General features: G+C 51.9%; 5 protein-coding genes across 5 annotated transcripts; 3 read left to right on the top strand and 2 right to left on the bottom strand.

Moving 5' to 3' along the window:
- Positions 1-322: 322 nt before the first annotated feature.
- AYO21_01016 (hypothetical protein) lies at positions 323-1,020 on the bottom strand (the record flags this gene model as incomplete). Its single annotated transcript, XM_022651000.1, has 3 exons — positions 323-628; positions 685-910; positions 968-1,020. The coding sequence occupies 3 exons, from the start codon at positions 1,018-1,020 to the stop codon at positions 323-325; spliced, it is 585 nt and encodes a 194-aa protein (XP_022516478.1).
- Positions 1,021-2,571: 1,551 nt separating this feature from the next.
- Positions 2,572-3,963, bottom strand: AYO21_01015 (hypothetical protein; the record flags this gene model as incomplete). The annotated part of the gene is made up of 4 exons (XM_022650999.1): positions 2,572-3,358; positions 3,416-3,483; positions 3,540-3,683; positions 3,775-3,963. The coding sequence occupies 4 exons, from the start codon at positions 3,961-3,963 to the stop codon at positions 2,572-2,574; spliced, it is 1,188 nt and encodes a 395-aa protein (XP_022516477.1).
- Positions 3,964-6,476: 2,513 nt separating this feature from the next.
- On the top strand, positions 6,477-7,535 carry AYO21_01014 (hypothetical protein; the record flags this gene model as incomplete). Its single annotated transcript, XM_022650998.1, has 1 exon — positions 6,477-7,535. The coding sequence occupies one exon, from the start codon at positions 6,477-6,479 to the stop codon at positions 7,533-7,535; it is 1,059 nt and encodes a 352-aa protein (XP_022516476.1).
- A 1,388-nt stretch (positions 7,536-8,923) lies between these two features.
- On the top strand, positions 8,924-10,760 carry AYO21_01013 (hypothetical protein; the record flags this gene model as incomplete). The annotated part of the gene is made up of 2 exons (XM_022650997.1): positions 8,924-9,052; positions 9,105-10,760. The coding sequence occupies 2 exons, from the start codon at positions 8,924-8,926 to the stop codon at positions 10,758-10,760; spliced, it is 1,785 nt and encodes a 594-aa protein (XP_022516475.1).
- Positions 10,761-12,149: 1,389 nt separating this feature from the next.
- AYO21_01012 (hypothetical protein) lies at positions 12,150-15,492 on the top strand (the record flags this gene model as incomplete). Its single annotated transcript, XM_022650996.1, has 3 exons — positions 12,150-12,305; positions 12,356-14,148; positions 14,196-15,492. The coding sequence occupies 3 exons, from the start codon at positions 12,150-12,152 to the stop codon at positions 15,490-15,492; spliced, it is 3,246 nt and encodes a 1,081-aa protein (XP_022516474.1).
- Positions 15,493-18,501: the final 3,009 nt, after the last annotated feature.

Genomic DNA, 18,501 nt, shown 5'->3' with positions numbered 1-18,501 from the left:
CCCTTTCAGCTCTCGAACCCAAGTCCCCCACTCCGGAGGAATATCTTGTACTGTGGCTGGGGTTGATTGGGTCTGCTGTGGGCCTGCACATTCCGAGTAGGCTTATGGGTACATAGGGCGGAAGCACGCTCCCCCTGACCTTTCACCTGTCTTCCATTTCAGTGCCCGCTGAGCAGACATGGCCTGAATCGCAAGCAGGTGTCTGATATGATCTTCCTCTGGAGCAGAGGAAGGTCTTCGACGGCGCTTGGGCACCACGACGGCAGGAGGGCTTGGTATTGTTCGATTCAGCGAGACGTGCGACTCTTTTTCTATGCGGGTTTTAATCATCCTCATCTTCCTCCATTGGAGCATCATCCTCGTCTTCCTCCATTTCAACCTCGCTCTCTTCTTCCTCTTCCTCTTCTCTTGGTCGCTTCGTGCCGTGTGGCGCGCCGTCGGGAGTTGTTCCAGCGGGTTTGGCTCCGGTCTCGGCAGGCTTAGTCGAAATTCCGGACGGTGGAGCATTGAAGATAGAATTCTGTAAAGCGGTGCTCTCGGAGGCAGCGCCTGCGGCAGTTGTAGGAGGTTCAAAGGTGCCTCGAAGTTTCGGGATGATATGCGATTGGCCTTTTCCGTAGACGATAACCTGCATCCAGAGTTTAACTTGCGTATTCTGATCTCAACTCTGGGGAGTATCCATACCATCTCCCTGCCGAAGAAATCAAACCCTTGTAGAGCTCGCATGGCTTGTGTACTTGTCTGAATGTCACGGAAGACGACGTGGGCCTGTCCGCGCATGCTCTGCCCTTTCGATCCAACGCGATTTGTGACTACGTCGAGGACGGGACCGTAGGTGGTGAAGAGCATGTACAGGGCGCGTTTCAGCTCATTCTTGTTGATCTTCTCGGGAAGATTCTTGAGAAAGAGTCTATGCGAGAACCATCAGTAAACTTGGAGGCAAGTGGGAGAGGGGAGATATGCCCACGTCTGGTTAGGATTGCCCGCGTTCAGAGAGTCTTTTGAAGATTTGGCCGCCATTGTCGTTACAGAGTGCGCCAGAGTTGATATGAAAATAAAAGAAATACAATATCAGGAGCCTTTACCTCCCACCATTCTGCTCGAAGCTCTGCAATTTCGCAACTCAAGCTTTGTCCTGCGCTACACAGGACCTGCTAAATTATGTTTGCCCGCTTCATAGATTCTGGGGAAGCCTTGCGCAAATTTTGGCTTGGCAAGGCCAAGCAATGCCGCGAAATCCAGCCAATTGAATTATTGATCATGGCCGCCTTTTACTCATCCCCTTCCAAACCGTCCCAGCTGAAATAAAGCAATCGCTGACTTCCTAGCAAGTGGTCCTTCGAGACAGTGGCCATATTATTACTAGGCACCAACGAGTCGACTCCTTCTACGAGCATAAAATTTCTAACAGTCTCGGTGATGTCCGGAAAACATCCGCTTTGTCCCTCCTAGGAATTCGGTCCTACGTGGTAAAAGCACATTTGAAGTAAAAGCACATTTGAAGGAGACCATATCACGCAAAGATATCGATCGAGAAAGAATAGATGCTGGAGGTTAAATGTATGAAAGCCTCGACAAGTCCGTGGCGTTGTCGTTTAAAACAGTATCCAACTGGAAGGTCCAGAAAAGCAAATGGACTCCGAATATGCAGCCTCTAGATACATCAGAATTGGTGTCCAGAGAAGCGGGTATGCTCGCACTCTGCATTTGCAGACTCGTATCCTTCAGATCTTCTGCACAGGATGGGACTTTCAAATCCATCAAATTTTAAGATAGGGCCAAAATAACAGTCGAGACGAAGGATTGAGGACGCCAATTCGTCATGGCGGGCTTCGTTGCAGATGGCTGAGTCGTACTCGATACTGAGCACGAGTACACAGTTCTCGGTATCTCTGGGACTTTGCATCATCCCTGGCACGAGGTGATTTGGGTCAACTGACAAGGCACGGACGCAGGCCAGGTCAGTTGATCTACTCTGTAGTTGGAGTGCCTAGGGTGACCACGAGGCCACAGCAACCCCTTGTACGTGTCGTGTGAGGCTCGGCGGGCGTAAGGCGGCGTCGACGATATCCCAAAGCGGTAAACATCTGCAAGCACCAACAAGCACCCTGAAATCAAGCTCCAAACGCTCTCTCTTGGCGATAAAAGACGATCTTAATCAAACTCCCAACCGCGCCTGGATTCTCACCTCCTACTTAACATCTCTATAAATTCATCCAGAGCTGCCTCTTCTCTCTTTAACAATAACCTCGACTCCTACACTAGACTTGGGCGGCCACAGCAGAAGGTCGGCTGTACAAAATATGCGGTAGCGAGGTCAGGAGAGAGATTAGATGGTGAGATTTTCTCAATTTTCGGCATTATGTGCCTAGCAGAATCCATCACTGCTATCTAAATCCGGTACGCCAAAATACTGCTAAGCCTGACGAATTAAACTTGTCCATTCATGGCCGCAAAAGAGGTCATGATCGTGACAGAAGAATTGGCCGTGCTGGTGGCAAAGAAACAGACAGGATCGCACTCCTCCCTGGCCTTTGCCGACACGTTCAGACACGACTTGGAGAGGTGTCGCTAATAGTTCTGTGGAGTCTTGAAGTGCTCTTTCGACAAGTACACTCCGTGTCCGCGTGGAAAGACATATGTGTCGGGGTTGATCGACTCCGTCAGTGTCTGGTCCGGCCAGCGGCTCTGGTATAATCTGCTGTTGTTGATGTACGTTTCCAAGTTCGTCTTGGCGGGGAACACGATGTTGTTGCTCGTCCCCTCCTCGCGGAACTCAGAATGGAACGGGCGGCGGTCCGAGTCCTTGGCCGTGTCCCCTGCGGCCAGGTAGTTGTCGACGAACTGGGGGAACGGAGCGAAACACCGCGCGCCGGACACGCCATCGCTGCAGAACTCGCTCACGGCCACGTCGGCGGTCCGGGCCTTGGCCCGCACTGAATAGTTGTAAAGGAACCGACGTGCTCCACGCTGGCTGACGGCGTAGGCCCAGAGGCAGCGGATGTTGTACGGCTCGGTGACCACCCGCGTGAAGGTTCCCTGGAGCGGTTCTGCAGAGTCGTCCAGGTAGCGGTTGCCTTCCTTCCGAGTCTCGGTTCGAAGTGACTCTGGCACCACAGTTGGGTCGTTGTGCGTGATCCAATAACTATGGTCGCCAGAACGGCTTTTGGCGCCGCAGTACCCGATCCAGAGGACGTCCCAGTCGTCACCGTAGGGTGAGTGCAAGGCTTCAGGCTTCTCCACCCCCTGGAGGTAGTGAAGTCCCCGAGCAAATTCCACCAGTTGCGATTTGATGTTGATATCCCACTCTGCGTCGTCCTCAAAAATCAGGGCGCTGGACAGTCTGTCTGAAATAATCCTTCGCGACAGCATTAGTGGAAGAAACCTTTTTTGATGGTGACTGTTCGCTAACTACCTTTGGAATGCATTCAAATGGCCTCGATAACAACCGAGTGTAGAGTTGGACTCGCGCATGTTCCATCCCTGTGGCCCAAAAGATCAGTACCGAAGTAGAAGCGATGTGTGTTCAAGTCACTTACCGCCGGAATAGCTTTGATCGGGATATCCTCCCCTTTCACGCCATCGACCCAAGAAATAGACAGATCACACTGCGCTGCAGCCAGAGCCCATACATCGCGCTTGTCGGATCGCTCTGGTAGCGAGATGACGAGAATCTTTTCGAACTGAACCCAAGTATATCAGCTTTTTATGTCGCCGCTGTGGGAAATGGAAACCAAAGAATCGCGCACCCACCCCTAGAGTTGAATTTCTCACGTCGTCAAGGACACCCTGGGCCACGTGCCCAACGTTTAGAAGGCTGCTGGGGACGACTGAACGGTGTGAGAAGATGATGATGGGGAAAATGAATATGAGCAGGCCGGCCAGCGATATCACAAGCCGCGAACACATCTTCTGGCGCATTATGCGACGGTTTGACAGTTCGTCTCCAGGATATAGTGCCATCGTGGAGGTGACGGACTGTCCGAGATGGCCGCTGAGCGAGCCAGAGGAAGCAAAAGAGCGTCAAAGGTCACCATGGCCATGCATGAAACAGGAGATACCTTATTCGATAACTACGAAAGGTTGTCCCCAAGGGGCAACGCGATATGGAATTGGGGCTTACCTTGAGTTTGTTTCAAGGTTAAGGAAATGACGGGGGGAGCAAGGGCAAGTGCAGGTGCAAGCGCCAGTTCGTACAGCCGTAAGTTCGCATAGTAATTACTCTGTAGAATCCATCACCACCAAATCTAGCTAGCTGGTACTAGCACTTGGAGATCTCGCTATTGTTACATCGCTACTATCGCCACCTCGTATCGCCACCTCGTATTGTCATCTCGTACCACTACCTACTATCGCTACCTACTAGCGGTATCTACTATCGCCACCCACTACTGTCACCTCGATACCACCTATTTTATACAGTCAACCTCAGTATCTATCTCTTTGATATCTAGTCATTCTATCAGTCAAGCAAGAGACCCCACTACCTGATTTTTTACCTTGACCAGCCTGGTAATCCATTTCCTGGATACGTTTACCGGAACATTTACCTGAGGAACAACGAGGCTGAACGCTATGCCTTGCATGTAGCGAGTATTTCAATCTATTAAGGTACTTTGACTACCTCTCACATTCATCATGTATGCACCTCCATTCAACAATTGCGTCTTTCTACCACTGGCGATGGATAGTACAAGAACCAAGCTATTCAGACCTGCTGTATTCATCCTATTCGACATGGACCATGGCTAGTGTTCCGGCGAGACTCTTTTCTACAGGTACATTCGTCCCTGTACCTTGCGCGCACATCATTATCCCGTTCCTCGTCTTTTCTCCCTTTTAATAGCTCTGCATCGTTGTCGTGAAACTCGGCCCTTCTCGACCCATTATAGTACTGTATCTCGCATTGGTGGAGAAGGTCACTATTCCTAGAATGGAAAGTCAAACGAACTTACCGTTGCACAAACTTGGCGAAGGTTGGCACCGTCTTGCACTTGTATTGTAGCGTAATAATGGCAAGTGTCCAGATAAGGTTTCGGAAAGATCACTCGGTATCAAGCATTGGCTTTCACTTCGGGTGGTTTGATCCGAATCAACTATCCTCGTTTTAAGACTCTTGGTCGGTTCATTAACCTCACCCGACCCTTTCTAGCATTTCTGCCTGCTTTCTGTCGTGTGGTCGGCATTCTGTAAGGTTTCCTTGATGGGAGTTTGACTTCGTCAAAGTTCGCCCAGGTCCTTTCCCCTTTTCCCTGCCTCACATTGCCATGGGTTCAACTCATCGCGACAATCGAAATTCTGTTTCCCATTGACACGTCCGAACCGCCACGGCAGTCCTTCCGCAGGATTGATCATCCATCTGCGGCAGATTGGGTCGCTTCGCATTCACATGGACAAGGTTGCCATGCAATGACAATTCCATCCTGCTCCAGGGTCCAAAGAAGCCCCCTTTCCCTATTCGAGACATCACGTTTTCCCAGGCAGGTGTTACCATTGGATTATCTCGGATTGCCTATATGCTACTAACTCCAGTGGTAGAGCCGGGACATCCGCAGATAATTGCTCCCTATCTAGACCCACCAGTTTGTCCAGTCTCGACTCTTTCAGATCACAACCGTTACGGTGGCCAAGTACACCAACCTACTAGGCTTTCCAAAGTCCATTCTCTGAGCCTATGTCTCCGAGCCCTAGAGATTCTCCCACGCCCGCACAATATGTAACTGACCTACTGACCTCAACAGTTACCGATACATCTTGGCCTGCCGCCGTATCGTAAGACGGCCTCACGCATCCAATCCATTCAGTGACCATGGTTGGAGCGAAGAGCCTACAGGGGTGACTGGACTAACTTTCAGAGGCGTCCCTTCGAGTTTGACGTCGAGGTCGAAGCTGTCAAGTGCGAGACATCAATGAACAAGACTGTTCTTCATCCTCCAACTGATTCGACAGGGGGAGTTTGTATGCTTGCATGGATAATGGGATCCTTGCCTCGCCTTGTTTCTCAAGGTCTGAACCATTGGCTTAGGTTACCACTGAGGCTTGGGATGGATTGAAGTTGAATCATGGCTACCGTCCCTCATCTCAACTTGCTAAAGTAGGGGATCGTCGCTTGTGGGCTCGCACTTGACCCATTGGCACCATCGGTAACGTATACTGAACTTTTCGTCTGACAGCACTTCTTGGAGCGATTGTAATCAACTAGTGTTATCGAGGCTAAGAGACTCGGTTAATTAGCGCTCGTCTCCACTGCCCAGGACAGATGTAGGTACTCGTAGCATATACTGCATCCCCATTCACGCGTGGAACCTTGGGCATAGGGGGTGATTGTGATGGGACACACATCCCCTTCTACCCCGTGCACGCAACACGTCTTCGAGGATAATCCATTCCGCTGACTTGACTCGCCCTCACACAACACTGTCTATTGTGATATCCTTCTATCATTGTTAGGTGCCAGGAAGTCGATTGACACGACCATGGGCTCACGTCGGTTCACGCCGTGCTCACGAGAGGTGGTGATTGCGGGGGCTCTTCTCTTCGTCCTCTTCATCTTCTTCTTCAGCTCGACATCACCATCCGAGGCGTACCACGAAGTCATCAAGAGCTCTTTCGTCTCGTCGCCTTTCGCAACGTCGGCCAAAGGACCTGTGGTTCCCGGAGGCACTCTGCAGCGGCCAGAGTCCAAGTATGCATACGTTGTATACCTGGCACCCACCGAAAAAGAGGATGCCGGCGAGGAAGACACCGAAGATGACGTCTATCTCACGTCCGTGCGGCTCCTCATCTACCAACTTCTCCATGATCCCGAGACACGAACCAACAACTCGATTCCCGTCGTGGTCCTGGTCTCACCGCAAGTCTCGCAGTCGAAGCGACGTCGCCTAGAGCGCGAGGGCGCCTGGATCGCAGAGTTCCCCTCCATCGAGCTGGAGACGGTCAAGCCGGACCGGCCCCGGTGGAAACACGTCATGGACAAAATGAACGTGTTCCGCCTCACGCAGTTCGACAAGGTCCTGCTCATGGACCTGGATATTGTCCTCTTCAAACCCCTCGACGCCATCTTCGAGGAGCCCGAGACCGACATCAAGGACAACCTCGGCATGGAGGACCAGAGGAAAGACGACGAAGGGCCCCAACCCCAACGCTATCTCCTGGCTGCCGACTCGTCCCCGATCGGCAGCGACAAGCACCCGTGGCCGGCGCCGCGCTCCAAGGCCCTCAACGCGGGGTTCATGGTGCTCCACCCGTCCGAGGAGATGCTGGCGCACTATCTCCGGATCGGGTCCATCGACGGCCGCACTCCCATGCTGGCCCCCGAGAACAATCTGCTCGAGTACGTCCACCGGCTCGACGGCAACATGCCCTACTCCCAGATTCAGCACTACTGGGTCATGAACCACCCGGTCTTTGACGACTATCGACACGGCATCGCGGCGGTGCACGAGAAATGGTGGCGCAACAGTATGACCGACCACCAGTTGAAGGAGATGTTGCTGAAGCCGCGGTGGAAGATGGAGGGCTACTGGAGTCGGTGAGACGGATCTGGTCCATTGACTTGGACGGATGTCTGACGACATGGTACGTAGGAGAAAGGGGGTCATGTTATGGTGAGACTAGACAGGATGGGATTCGGAGATTCAAAAGACTGCAGTCTATCTTTTTTCTGTATCTTCACATTATATAATGACAGATTTATCTCGTACAGGAAGCGCCCCGAAACTGAAATTGATCTTCTTCAAATATCAAACCTGAACCATGTCGAACTTCAACGCTGAAAGTTGCTTCTAGAGCCTTAGTATCGACCATGGCGATAGAACTGGTGCCTGGTTGTCAACCAATTGCGGGATGCTTGTCATGGTGCTAGAGGCACTGTCGACGGTGTATCCCTCAAGTCAGTCGCTGTTGGTGATCCGAGTTGATGTTCCAGTCCTTTGACTTGCAGCCGGTGGCATGGTGCATCGAGATCAGCCAGAGGCCAGCGCCAGCCAGAGTCTATATTCCGGAATCCTTGCGCCATCTTATCCCAGAACAATGCCTGCGTTTGTCTTTGGTCCACTGACAAGTTGCGCAGCTGAAACGACTTGGAGATAATTCTGCGAGCGCCATCGTAGGTGAGAACATGCCCCGTGGAGACACATGCCAGTGTGAGCCTGAGGAATAGGCAATAGGCCCGTCTTACCGCGTACTTGTCGATAAGTGACTAGGCAGGCAGACGGCAGGGTGGTATCTAAATGTCCTAACCCTTATCGAGAAAACTAGCCCTCCTTGTAAATAGTCGGTGGGTCAAAATCTCCACTGGAAGGTCGATCACCAAGAAAACCGGGTCTCACAAGTAGAAATCATTGAAATGACGCCGCGAAATTATCACATGCTTCGCAACAATCCGACATGACTTGCAAGGGGGAAAGTCGCAATCTTCCTTTCGAGGTCGTATGGGAATTGTGGCATTTGACAGATATTAAGAGTTTGAAGGCTGAGCTGTTTGAGACTAGTGGTATGAATGCAAGCACTAAACCCGTGAAGCTGTAAAAGCTGAACGAGATACTTTGTAAATACCGGATCGCGGCCAAGGCTGGCTAGTTTGGCGATGATCAACCAGGGGTCAAACCATATCCTCTCCCACTTCAACTCCTTGTCCTCTGAACCCCCATTTCAAGATCACAATATACCTCGCTACCCGGAACCATACTCCTGAGGGCTTGCAAAAGGGAGGGCAGAGGAAGGGGGGTGGCGTCGGAACGTCGCTTCGCCGCGTCACGATGCTTTCCCTTCCAGGTACATTCCACACCCACGACATCTCGCCGACAGAGAGCGTTGGGCGTCACACACAGTTGCCATAGCCATAATAATCCATCCCTCAGGAAACTCAGCATGTCGAACCTCTGGACCACTATATTCGGCATCTCCCAATGACGAGGTCGCTATGGGCGGCGACGATTTGGAATCTTCTGCGAGCCCCGGCAGCGGCGAAGATCACGAACTGCTCGGATGTGACGGCTCTTCTCCCGAGTCAGATGAACAACTCAGCCTGCCAAAATGGGTACATACAGAGGTGCGTCCTGTCGACATGATCAAGATCGGCAATGTGCTCATTGCTGCTGTAGCGGGAAGGCCTCGTCAGGCGCTACTTCGGGCTGCTGTGTCGAGTTACTAATGAGGCGTGGGAGCATCGTCTCACTTCCAAGATATTATACATGATCTGGGCGTCCATGTTTGCTCTGGTAACTTTCTTGTTGGGGAAGAATTTTGATTCAATATTTTCGGGCTCGAGAGGCCAGTCGGATCAAGCTCCAGTTTCACCGTTCAGCGGTGCCTTTGCGAGGTTCCCGGGTGTGAATGACTTGCCGTCGAGACAGCGTCGGATAACGCTGGTCGGTGTTTGGGAAGACGACTATTTCGCACCATATCTGCGCCACTTTTACTACACCGTCCAGAAGAACGCCGACTCGGTGGATCTTTTGCTTATCAACAGGTTAAAGACTCCCGGCAAATCGTGCATGGACTTTGACGGGGCCGGGGTGAACATTACCTGGGGGAACAACATCAAAGTCGTCTGCATGAGCGACGAGGAATATATTCGTCGTCACGTCGATTTCATGTGCTCCCAAACGTTCGGCTGGGGTTGTAATGCCACCGAGCATGCCGAAGTCACCGCGGAGTGGTCCAACCGCGAGGATTACCGCAACTACGAATGGCGCCCCTTTCTTGGCTATATGATGAAGGACCTGTTTCAGAGCCCGCAGAATCCGTTCTGGGCCTGGGTGGACCAGGATCAGCTCTTGGGAAACTTCGCACGATACCCGTTCAATCTTCTGTCGCAGCTCTCGCTCGTCACTGGGCGGGAACGCATGCCTGACGCCCTGTTCATGGCGGGACAGCTCACAGCGTTCAATTTTGACGACCAAGCTCTGGGGTCCGCCTGGAAGAGGTTCCCCGGCTTGAAAACCCCGGCTCATTTCACCCGGTACCTCGATGGGAAATTTCCCAATTCACCAGAGGAGCGGTACTGGAGCGAGGGCTACCTCCAGTCGGGAGACGACCTGCCAGGCTCGGAGCTCTCTTGGGCCATATATCCTGATTTGCATGGCGACGACTACCTTGATGGAAAATGGGGAACGAGAAATGCCACTCAGACGCATGTCATATCTGGCCGTGAGGTGTTGCAGTTGGATAGGACGTTCACGAGAGAGCAGATCGAACAGCTCATCCTAACGGAGAGGCACTCCCCCGTTGACAATTTAGGCGGTGTTGGGTGGACTGGAGGTGTGGATGGTTCCGCATATTTGATCAATCAGCCGGGGCTCAAACCTGAGGAAGCCAAAGCTCTCGCTGTGAAGGACGCTCAAACCAAGGGTAGCAACATGGCCATCCATACAGGCATCGTCGACGTTCAGGTCATATCCACCAACTGTACAGTCGAACCCAAGTTCGTCACACAATGCATCGACCTCCATCCCCTCACGAGATCAGAACCTCCGATCTACAGGCAGAGCGTGGTGCGACTGAAGGAACAGCCACCCATGCATGTGCTCCGACGGCTCGAGCTGGATGATCGGCCTCGGGGCTACGAGCGGAAACTGCTTGTTCACCATCTGTTCACGCTCTCGAGAGGGAACAAGTGGTTCGAGCTCCCGCCGTTCGATATTGTCGATGATTTGGTGTTGATGTGCAACAACGATGCCGTGCAGGTGTTCAGAATGGGTGAAAATCGCGACCAAACTCTCTTTTATCGAGCGGAAGACGAAGACAAAATTGGCTGAGGGTAGTGGAAAGACAGAGTCATTAGCGTGAGGGAGTGAGCATAATGGAAGGACGTACGGGTAAAGAAAATGGATGGTTTTTCTAAGGTGTGGGAGCCCCATATCTCGCAAAAATGGTCGCCCCGGGCATCAACATATGTGTTGGACCCAGGCCATCACCGGCAAGAAATATTGCGTCTTCGCCTCGATGTCGTCTGTGGCATTGGCCAACCATGGCCACGATGTCCACAAGGCTCACGCTTCTGCGCAACCCCCTAAAAAGCTTGCTTCATGAAGACAAATCCTCACATTCCGTCCCTGAAGCAAAAACGAGTCAGACCAAGGGGATTCAGCCTCGTGTTAGTTTGAGTTTTCGAACACTCGACACGTTTGTTCTCTGATATGACTCAAGTCCCCCTGTGAAAGAACGAGGATGGGAAAACAGAGACATGTGCAAGAAGCCGCAGAGATTTACCATGGCTTCTCTCAGACATACACTGATACAGGGGATGACCAAGCTCCCAAAAGGCCGGTATGACTTCTACCGAAGCCTTTCTCTTGAAGGCCACCATGTCTCCCTCTACACGCAATCAGCGTACAGTCTCTGGAGAAGCTTGATTCTTGATCTCCGTTGAGATAATTTAGGATACACGCATGGTAGACGATAGGAAGGACAAGGGATCTGGGTGTTTGGGTAGGTCGCTGGAAGCTGTTCGTATGGGTAATTGATTGATGACGAGGTTGAAATTATCAGTGTTGTCACCGTTGTAGCAACTGGGCAGAGCCACTGATGGTCGCTCACCCAGCGGGGTGCATGCTGCGGTTGAGCAGGTACATATACCGAGTAGAGCGGCGTCACCCTCGTCCCAAAGAAGGCTCGGCCGTGGAGTCAAATTACACTCCTCTTGGCGAGGGGAACCAAGGGGGACCTTTTGGATGTTCTGCCGCTGGTGGCGCCGCATCCGCCTTCCTTCGCTTGATTGAATCGTCTCACATCGAAGGCGCAGCACAGCGCAGCCCATGTCGTCTACGTCTACGAGTACGGCCTTTCCCCCCTCGACAAATCAGATCCTCTACCTAGTACTCAATCATTTAATTACTCAAGTCACTCTCTCACCTTGATCTGTACATACCTCAACACCCTTCCAAGTATTGCAGTCTTAGCATCAATCTTTCTGTCTTCCTTTTCTGTATCGACAGCTGCTTTGTCTCGTCCCCGCGACTTCTCCTCCGAAACAACGCTCACACCCCCTCCGAATAGTCCACCGCCCATCCTGGCGCATCCTAATTCTCGAGCCTGAATAGCAGGCAGTCAGCGATGGGCAACATCAGCAGCAGACTTGACGATGGCGCCCTGCTATACTTGAAGGATCAAGCGCGCTGTAGGTCCCATTGCCTTCCCCCGCCACTATGGCTAACAACCTGCCGCCAGTCTCCATCAGCTCAATCGTCGTCAGCAATGGCCGACGGAAAGGTCTTTTGAGCATCGTACCCAATGCCTATCCAGCATTGCGTCTACTTGGAAAGCCAGATGCTACGGACTACAGACCCATTTCGTATATTCAAGTGGGTAACCAAGCCCCCCAACGGACCGCATGTCCTAACGTCTTAACAAGGACCCCGATTCCTCCGCCCTTTCCTTTCTTCCAAGGCTCGATCTTGAAGATGAGCTCGAAATCCACTTCACATTCATAACGCGACAGAACTCCGGGCCCCTTCCTGCGACTCCCTCGACGGCTACCCCCGCAGTAGATGCAACAATATCCGGGCTGACTTTCGCCTATGCCCAGAATGCTAAAGAGCTGGATACCCTTGTAACACGCGAGTTTCACGCCGACCCAAATCTACACAAGAATTCCAATGTCCAGTTTATCGGGGATTTTGGGACGCATGGGAGTCATGCAGTTACATACGAATGGACTTGGCACTGGAAACCCCCAAAGACTCAAGAGGACAAGGGAGGAGGCTGGCGCAACTGCTGCAGTTTCCTTGAGTATGATTCCAGAGCCCACAGACTTAATACCCTCGCGTCCTTTTCGTTCTGGGTCCAAAACTCGACCCTTTCAACCGGATTACCGCTGGCTTCTCCAGGCCTGGAAATACCGATCCCGCCTCCGAGGCATAGGATGCCGTCGTCGCAGTCATACCAGTCCGCGGTCAGCGACTCAGAGGGCCCTTCAGAGCCACAGGTTCCAGCCTCGCCACCGATGCGGCCCAAAGACAACCTCCTCAGTGCGCCAACCTCGGCGCCTTCACTGCCTGTTATCGACGTCCAGTGTGCAAGGCCGGGGGAAGACGTTAGCACCGTCGAGGACGGCCCGGTTTTCCGAGCCACCATGAAGGCCTTGGAGCAGAAGACGGGGACTATGAAGGTCCAGATCAAGAAGGTGCTGAAGAAAGCCGAAGCGGCACAGCAGGCACAGGTGGAGTGCAACCAGGCCATGTCCGAGTTTTTACGAGCGCTTCAAGAGGCATCCATGTCCAATGCAACGGCTTTCAAGCCTGCCCTCGACCACTATTTTCTGAACATTGCTCAACAGATACTGAAATATGAGAAGGGAAACAGCACGCTGTTGCAGAAGCAGATCATCGATCCCATTTCAAAGCTGTATAATATGGACATTAAACAAGTCGAGGCAAAGAAAAAGGACTTTGACGATGAGAGTCGAGACTATTACGCCTACGTGGGCCGGTACCTTGGTCAGAGGCAGGATTCTCTAAAGGACAAGAAACGTGCAGAGAGTGATTCTAAATATCAGAGCAAGAGGAAGAATTTTGAGCTCAAGCGATTCGATTATTCGACTTTCATGCAAGATCTTCACGGTGGTCGCAAAGAACAAGAGCTCCTCTCGCAGCTCACAAAATATGCCAATGGCCAGGCCAAGGCATTCCTTGCCACCGCGAAGAAGGTGGAAAGCCTAACTCCGCAGTTGGATGCTCTCGTCAAAGAGGTCTCTGATGCTGACAAAGAATACAACCTGCAAAGGACGGAAAGAGAGGAGAAGAGAAGAAATCTCGAGAAGAATGGGCCGGTTTCCGTGGATCCCGATTCCCATCATCCTCCCCCGACGTCGGCTCAAGCTGCAGCACAAAATGGCCATGGGGGCTATCAGTCAGATACTGATCTGAGCCGGGCGGATAGCACCAGCTCCCAGTTTGGCCATGCATCGATCAAAACCTTATCGCCTACGACGAATTCAACGTTACCTGTTGGCACTGTCCTATCGACATCGCCGAGCGCAGCATCCATCGCGCCAACGCCGAGCAAGTTCAAGGGTATCCGTGATCTTGATGAAAGCTCAATATCCACGACCGACAAATCTTCTGTGGGCCAGTATCGTAAAGAAGGACTGCTATGGGCATTAAGCAAACCTAACTCCCATATCGACCCTAAAGGAGCCTGGCACAAGTAAGCTCTTCGCCAATTCTCCTTGAGGTAGTGCTAACCATTCTTAGATTCTGGATCGTGCTTGATCAAGGGAAACTCTCTGAATACAGCAATTGGAAGGACAAGTTGGATCTGCATCGCGAGCCGATTGACCTTCGCATGGCGTCCGTCCGCATTGCTCGAGATGCAGAGCGTCGGTTTTGCTTCGAAGTCATCACGCCTCAGTATAAGCGAGTTTACCAAGCCACAACTGAGGATGAGATGAATAACTGGATCAATGCCATCAACAACGCGCTGCAGAGTGCCGTCGAGGCCGGCGGGCAAGTCCCTCAGCAGAGTCGAAAAGAACACGTCGGACGTGAATTTGGACAGATGTTCACTGGTAAGAGCTCATCACAATCGGGCCCGCACGGCTATTCGCACCGAAGTGACGCGGGCGGAGTGACACGGCGCATTACTGTGGGTGCTAGACCCACCTACACAAGGACCAGTAGCAACAGCTACGAAGAAAATCCGTCCAAACTGCTCGATCTGATCAGAAACAACGACCACGGAAACCAGTTCTGTGCTGATTGTGGCTCGGCTGCGAAGGTCGAGTGGGTATCTCTGAATCTGGGGATTATCCTGTGCATTGAATGTGGCGGGATTCATCGATCTCTGGGGACACATGTTTCCAAGATTCGATCCCTGACCTTGGACGTGCACTCTTTTACCAACGATATCGTCGAGCTTCTCATGTTGATCGGTAATCGAATCAGCAACATGGTTTGGGAGGCAAGGCTTGATCGGTCTCTCAAGCCAGAGCCAAACGCCACCCGCGACCAGCGCCTGAAGTTCATCACGGCCAAATATGTCGAGCGGGCTTACGTGGAGGCTGTGTCCCAATATGTGTCTGCCGACGATACATTACTGACCTCAATCAAGAAGCATGACCTTCAGGGAGTCCTCAAGGCCATCGCCCAACGGGCCAATGTGAACGCGCACGATCGATCTAGGAACACCCATGCAGTGTTTCTAGCTCTCGCAGCTGCAGACCCGGCTCGTCCAGTGTCTTCCCACTCGAGCACACCGGCGGGAGCTGTCAGAGCCTTCCCAATGGCTGAGCTATTGGTGCAGAATGGGGCCGAGATTCCGGTCGAACTTCCAGCCATACCCCTATCTTCCGCTGCGCAGTTGTATGTTGAGCAGAGAACAGCGCGCGCAACGTCCAATTACGGGGGTGTCACAGACACCCTGGGGCCGTTGCCGATCGTTCACAGGGTCTCCCCGTTGTCTTCGTCGTCAGACGGGTCCAACAAGCTGCAAAAGCGCGGTAGTGCAGGCGCAAGATTTGCGGGCAAAGTGGCGAGTCTGGGAGAACGATAGTACCGTTACAGGTCCAGAATGGATCTTGATGTCGTCATGGGCCCAATCCTTTGCGATTCTTTTGAGGTGCTGGATACTCCCCCACGAACTCGCTCCAAGACAAAGCTGGTATATCTGGGGAGTGATTCTTCTTGAATATGACTATATGATGCATGTTGCCATGATCTGGGATGTTTATGTGGGCACAAAAGGGGTTTGTTGCGAATGGGTTTGGTCAATGCATATCCTACGGTGGTGGCAAGTATCATAGCCGGTGCTACGAAATCTATGCGGAATGGAGGTTTGGATCTTTTGACTCAGCGACCTCCGGGCCAGGAGGGCAGTCGACAAGGATACAGGTTGGCAGCACCGTGGGTTGCCGACTTTGTCGATCCAGGAGACGGGAAAAGAACAACTTGGATAAAGAAACGGCTTTGGATGGAGCATAAGATGATGCAGATGTAATGTAATAACGAGTATTGGGTACTATTTAGTGAATACACCGAGGCACGCTGTACCTTGGTATGACGTATCAAAACATTTACCAGAGTCGAGAGAATAGCCAGTGGCACTATACTCCCTGAGCCAGGGTGAATGATCAAGTCCACCGCATAGTCAAGTCACCCTCTTGATGTGGGATGATTGTATCTTCAAGCAAGGAAAGAAGCTGAAGAAGTAGGAGAACCATGGGGAACTTGTCGTAGCTGGTTGGTTTTTTCTCATCACCTCTTCTTGTATGTAGTAGTAGTAGTCGGATTTTGAATCCTTTGTACCGCCATGGGCATGGTGCATGGTGCATAGTGTGATTCTGACACGCGCAGACAAGAGAAGGAAAATGTCCCTCTCTGCCTGCGTTGCTTGCGCCTTTTATGCCCTGATGCTTGACTCTGAATATTTCACACTGCGCTTCCTTCCTCGATCATCACCGTCGCTGTCACTGTCACTGTCACCGTCACCATTCGGGCCTGCAATTAATTAGGAAAGCCCCTGTTGTGCCCGGTATGTTGCTCTCGTGGCTGACTGGAGTCAGCCAGATCTACTTCCATTCGATATGAGGTGGTGAAAGTTCGCTTCCTCCTATCGAATGAATGGTGAGAGGGGGGTGTGTGTGTGTGTGTGTGTGTGTGTTTTTCATTGCATAAACTTTTTTTTTTTTGTAAACGATCGATCAAGTTCCGCCATAAATCATTTTCACTCTGCCTCTGCGTGGAGGCGCAGCGAGACGCGGTCTGGAGAGTCCTCAAAGAAAGGATATGCGTGGTCCATTGGCGGGTGCCTTTGTTTTTCTTCTGGGTGGTCTCCGAGGAGGAGGAGGGTTCGTCAAACCAACACTAACATGTGTAACGAATTCCAGAGAAATGAACGAGCCATCAATCAGGACGAGCTGCGCGAACAAGGGTGGGGTTAGCTCGTATCTTCTCAACAGGGGCATCTCTACGTCTTTGGGGAGAAGAGAAAATGCAGCAGTTAAATTCCAGGGGGAAAGCAGCATGACCCGGGGAGATTGAACTTCACACTGATGGATGTAGCCAGATGTTCATTGAATGTGCCATTACATTGCCCCTGGATTCGTCAGCGAACCCCAAGAGGACCATGATACAAGCATTCAGGGGTTTCGAGACGATTGTCTCGTCAGCTTGGGATAAGAATAGACTCTGGCAAGACAAGACCAGGGCGCGGAAGAGTATCCAAGGCAGGTCTCAGATGCAGGAGTAAGGAGTTGCGGTGGTGTATCCAACAAGGGAAGGTGACAGAAAATGTGGATGTGATGGGAATGGATTCAGCAATTTTGGACTTTGGAGGAGAACGAGGGACGACAAGCGAGCTTGGGGAAAGACGGGAGTCCTTCAGGAGCCTGAGAACTTGGTTCTTTTCGGGGAGAAAGCGCTAAGAATGCTCCACAACTTCCCACAAGGAAATCTTCGCAGTGTTGGCAAACCGCTCACCATCATAAGCTCATGAGTCGACCTCACGGTGCTGCGGTGCGTGTCTCTGAGTTCGGAAAGACAAGTGGCACCGTAGCGGGTCAGAGAAGCCTTGAGGGAGTGCATGATAATCAGTGATTGGTGACTCTGATCAAGGACCGTTGGATATCGGAGCGGGTAGGGCAATAGTGGCGGCTAGATCGCAACGTGTGCCCGACAGTCAGGGATCGGTTCATTTCAGCTTGACCTCAAATCAGTCGAGATATCTGTAGGGGCGCTCCTTGTTGGTGAGGCAACTATAGAAAGTAGATTGATGGTTCAATGAAGTATTGGGTAGCCACGTTTTGTTGGAAGCGAGTTCTGAAGTCTCTTGGGTGTTTCTTGTAGGTAAGTGACGTGCTTAGCGAATCCTGGTAGCCCAATCAAACCTTCGAGCGAAGGGATTGAAGAACGCGAGGATATCAAACAAATTTTCGTCACGCAGGAAGACACCAAAGCCGTGGGGTCGCGGTAGACGAAAGGGGATTTCTACCCAGAAACAAGCAAATACTCGTCTCCCTTCAGGGGCATAACGAGTAGGCGTTCAGGGATGCCATTGGTGCACCATGGAGATCTAGGATCCTGCGATAATTTAGCGAACTGAACACTCCACCGTCGTGAATGCAGAGTCAAGGTCCTTCAAAAGCCTTCCTTCCCAAATACTAGTGTGCTGTAGTGACTTGGCAAGCCGAGGAGATGGGACATATTTGGATAGAGTGAGAAGCCCAGATACATTCTCGAGCGAATAGAGAGTCAGAACTCACGATCGGCCCCGATACCTCTGAAGAACAGCAGCCTCAGGAAACCAATCAGTGGACCAGTGGAGGAAGAGGGCTCTTCTCAGGTTCTTGCAGTGACGCTCTGATTGGGCCTGTGCTCATTGCCAGACAAACCCGGCCGTTGAAGCCGTTGACACTCGGCCGGTTTGAATTCATGCAGACGTTGTCCATTTGCAACGACAGGTCCACTATCCACGACCCTCAGTGCCACTGTGATGTGTAGTATGTGAACTGTTTCAATAGTCGACAGTGGATGTCGCCAAATTTTCAGAAAATAGACGATTCTG

The sequence above is a fragment of the Fonsecaea monophora genome (genome assembly GCF_001642475.1).
Source record: "Fonsecaea monophora strain CBS 269.37 chromosome Unknown Scaff4, whole genome shotgun sequence".
Lineage (NCBI taxonomy): Eukaryota > Fungi > Ascomycota > Eurotiomycetes > Chaetothyriales > Herpotrichiellaceae > Fonsecaea > Fonsecaea monophora.
This window is presented reverse-complemented; position numbering and strand designations above follow the sequence as displayed.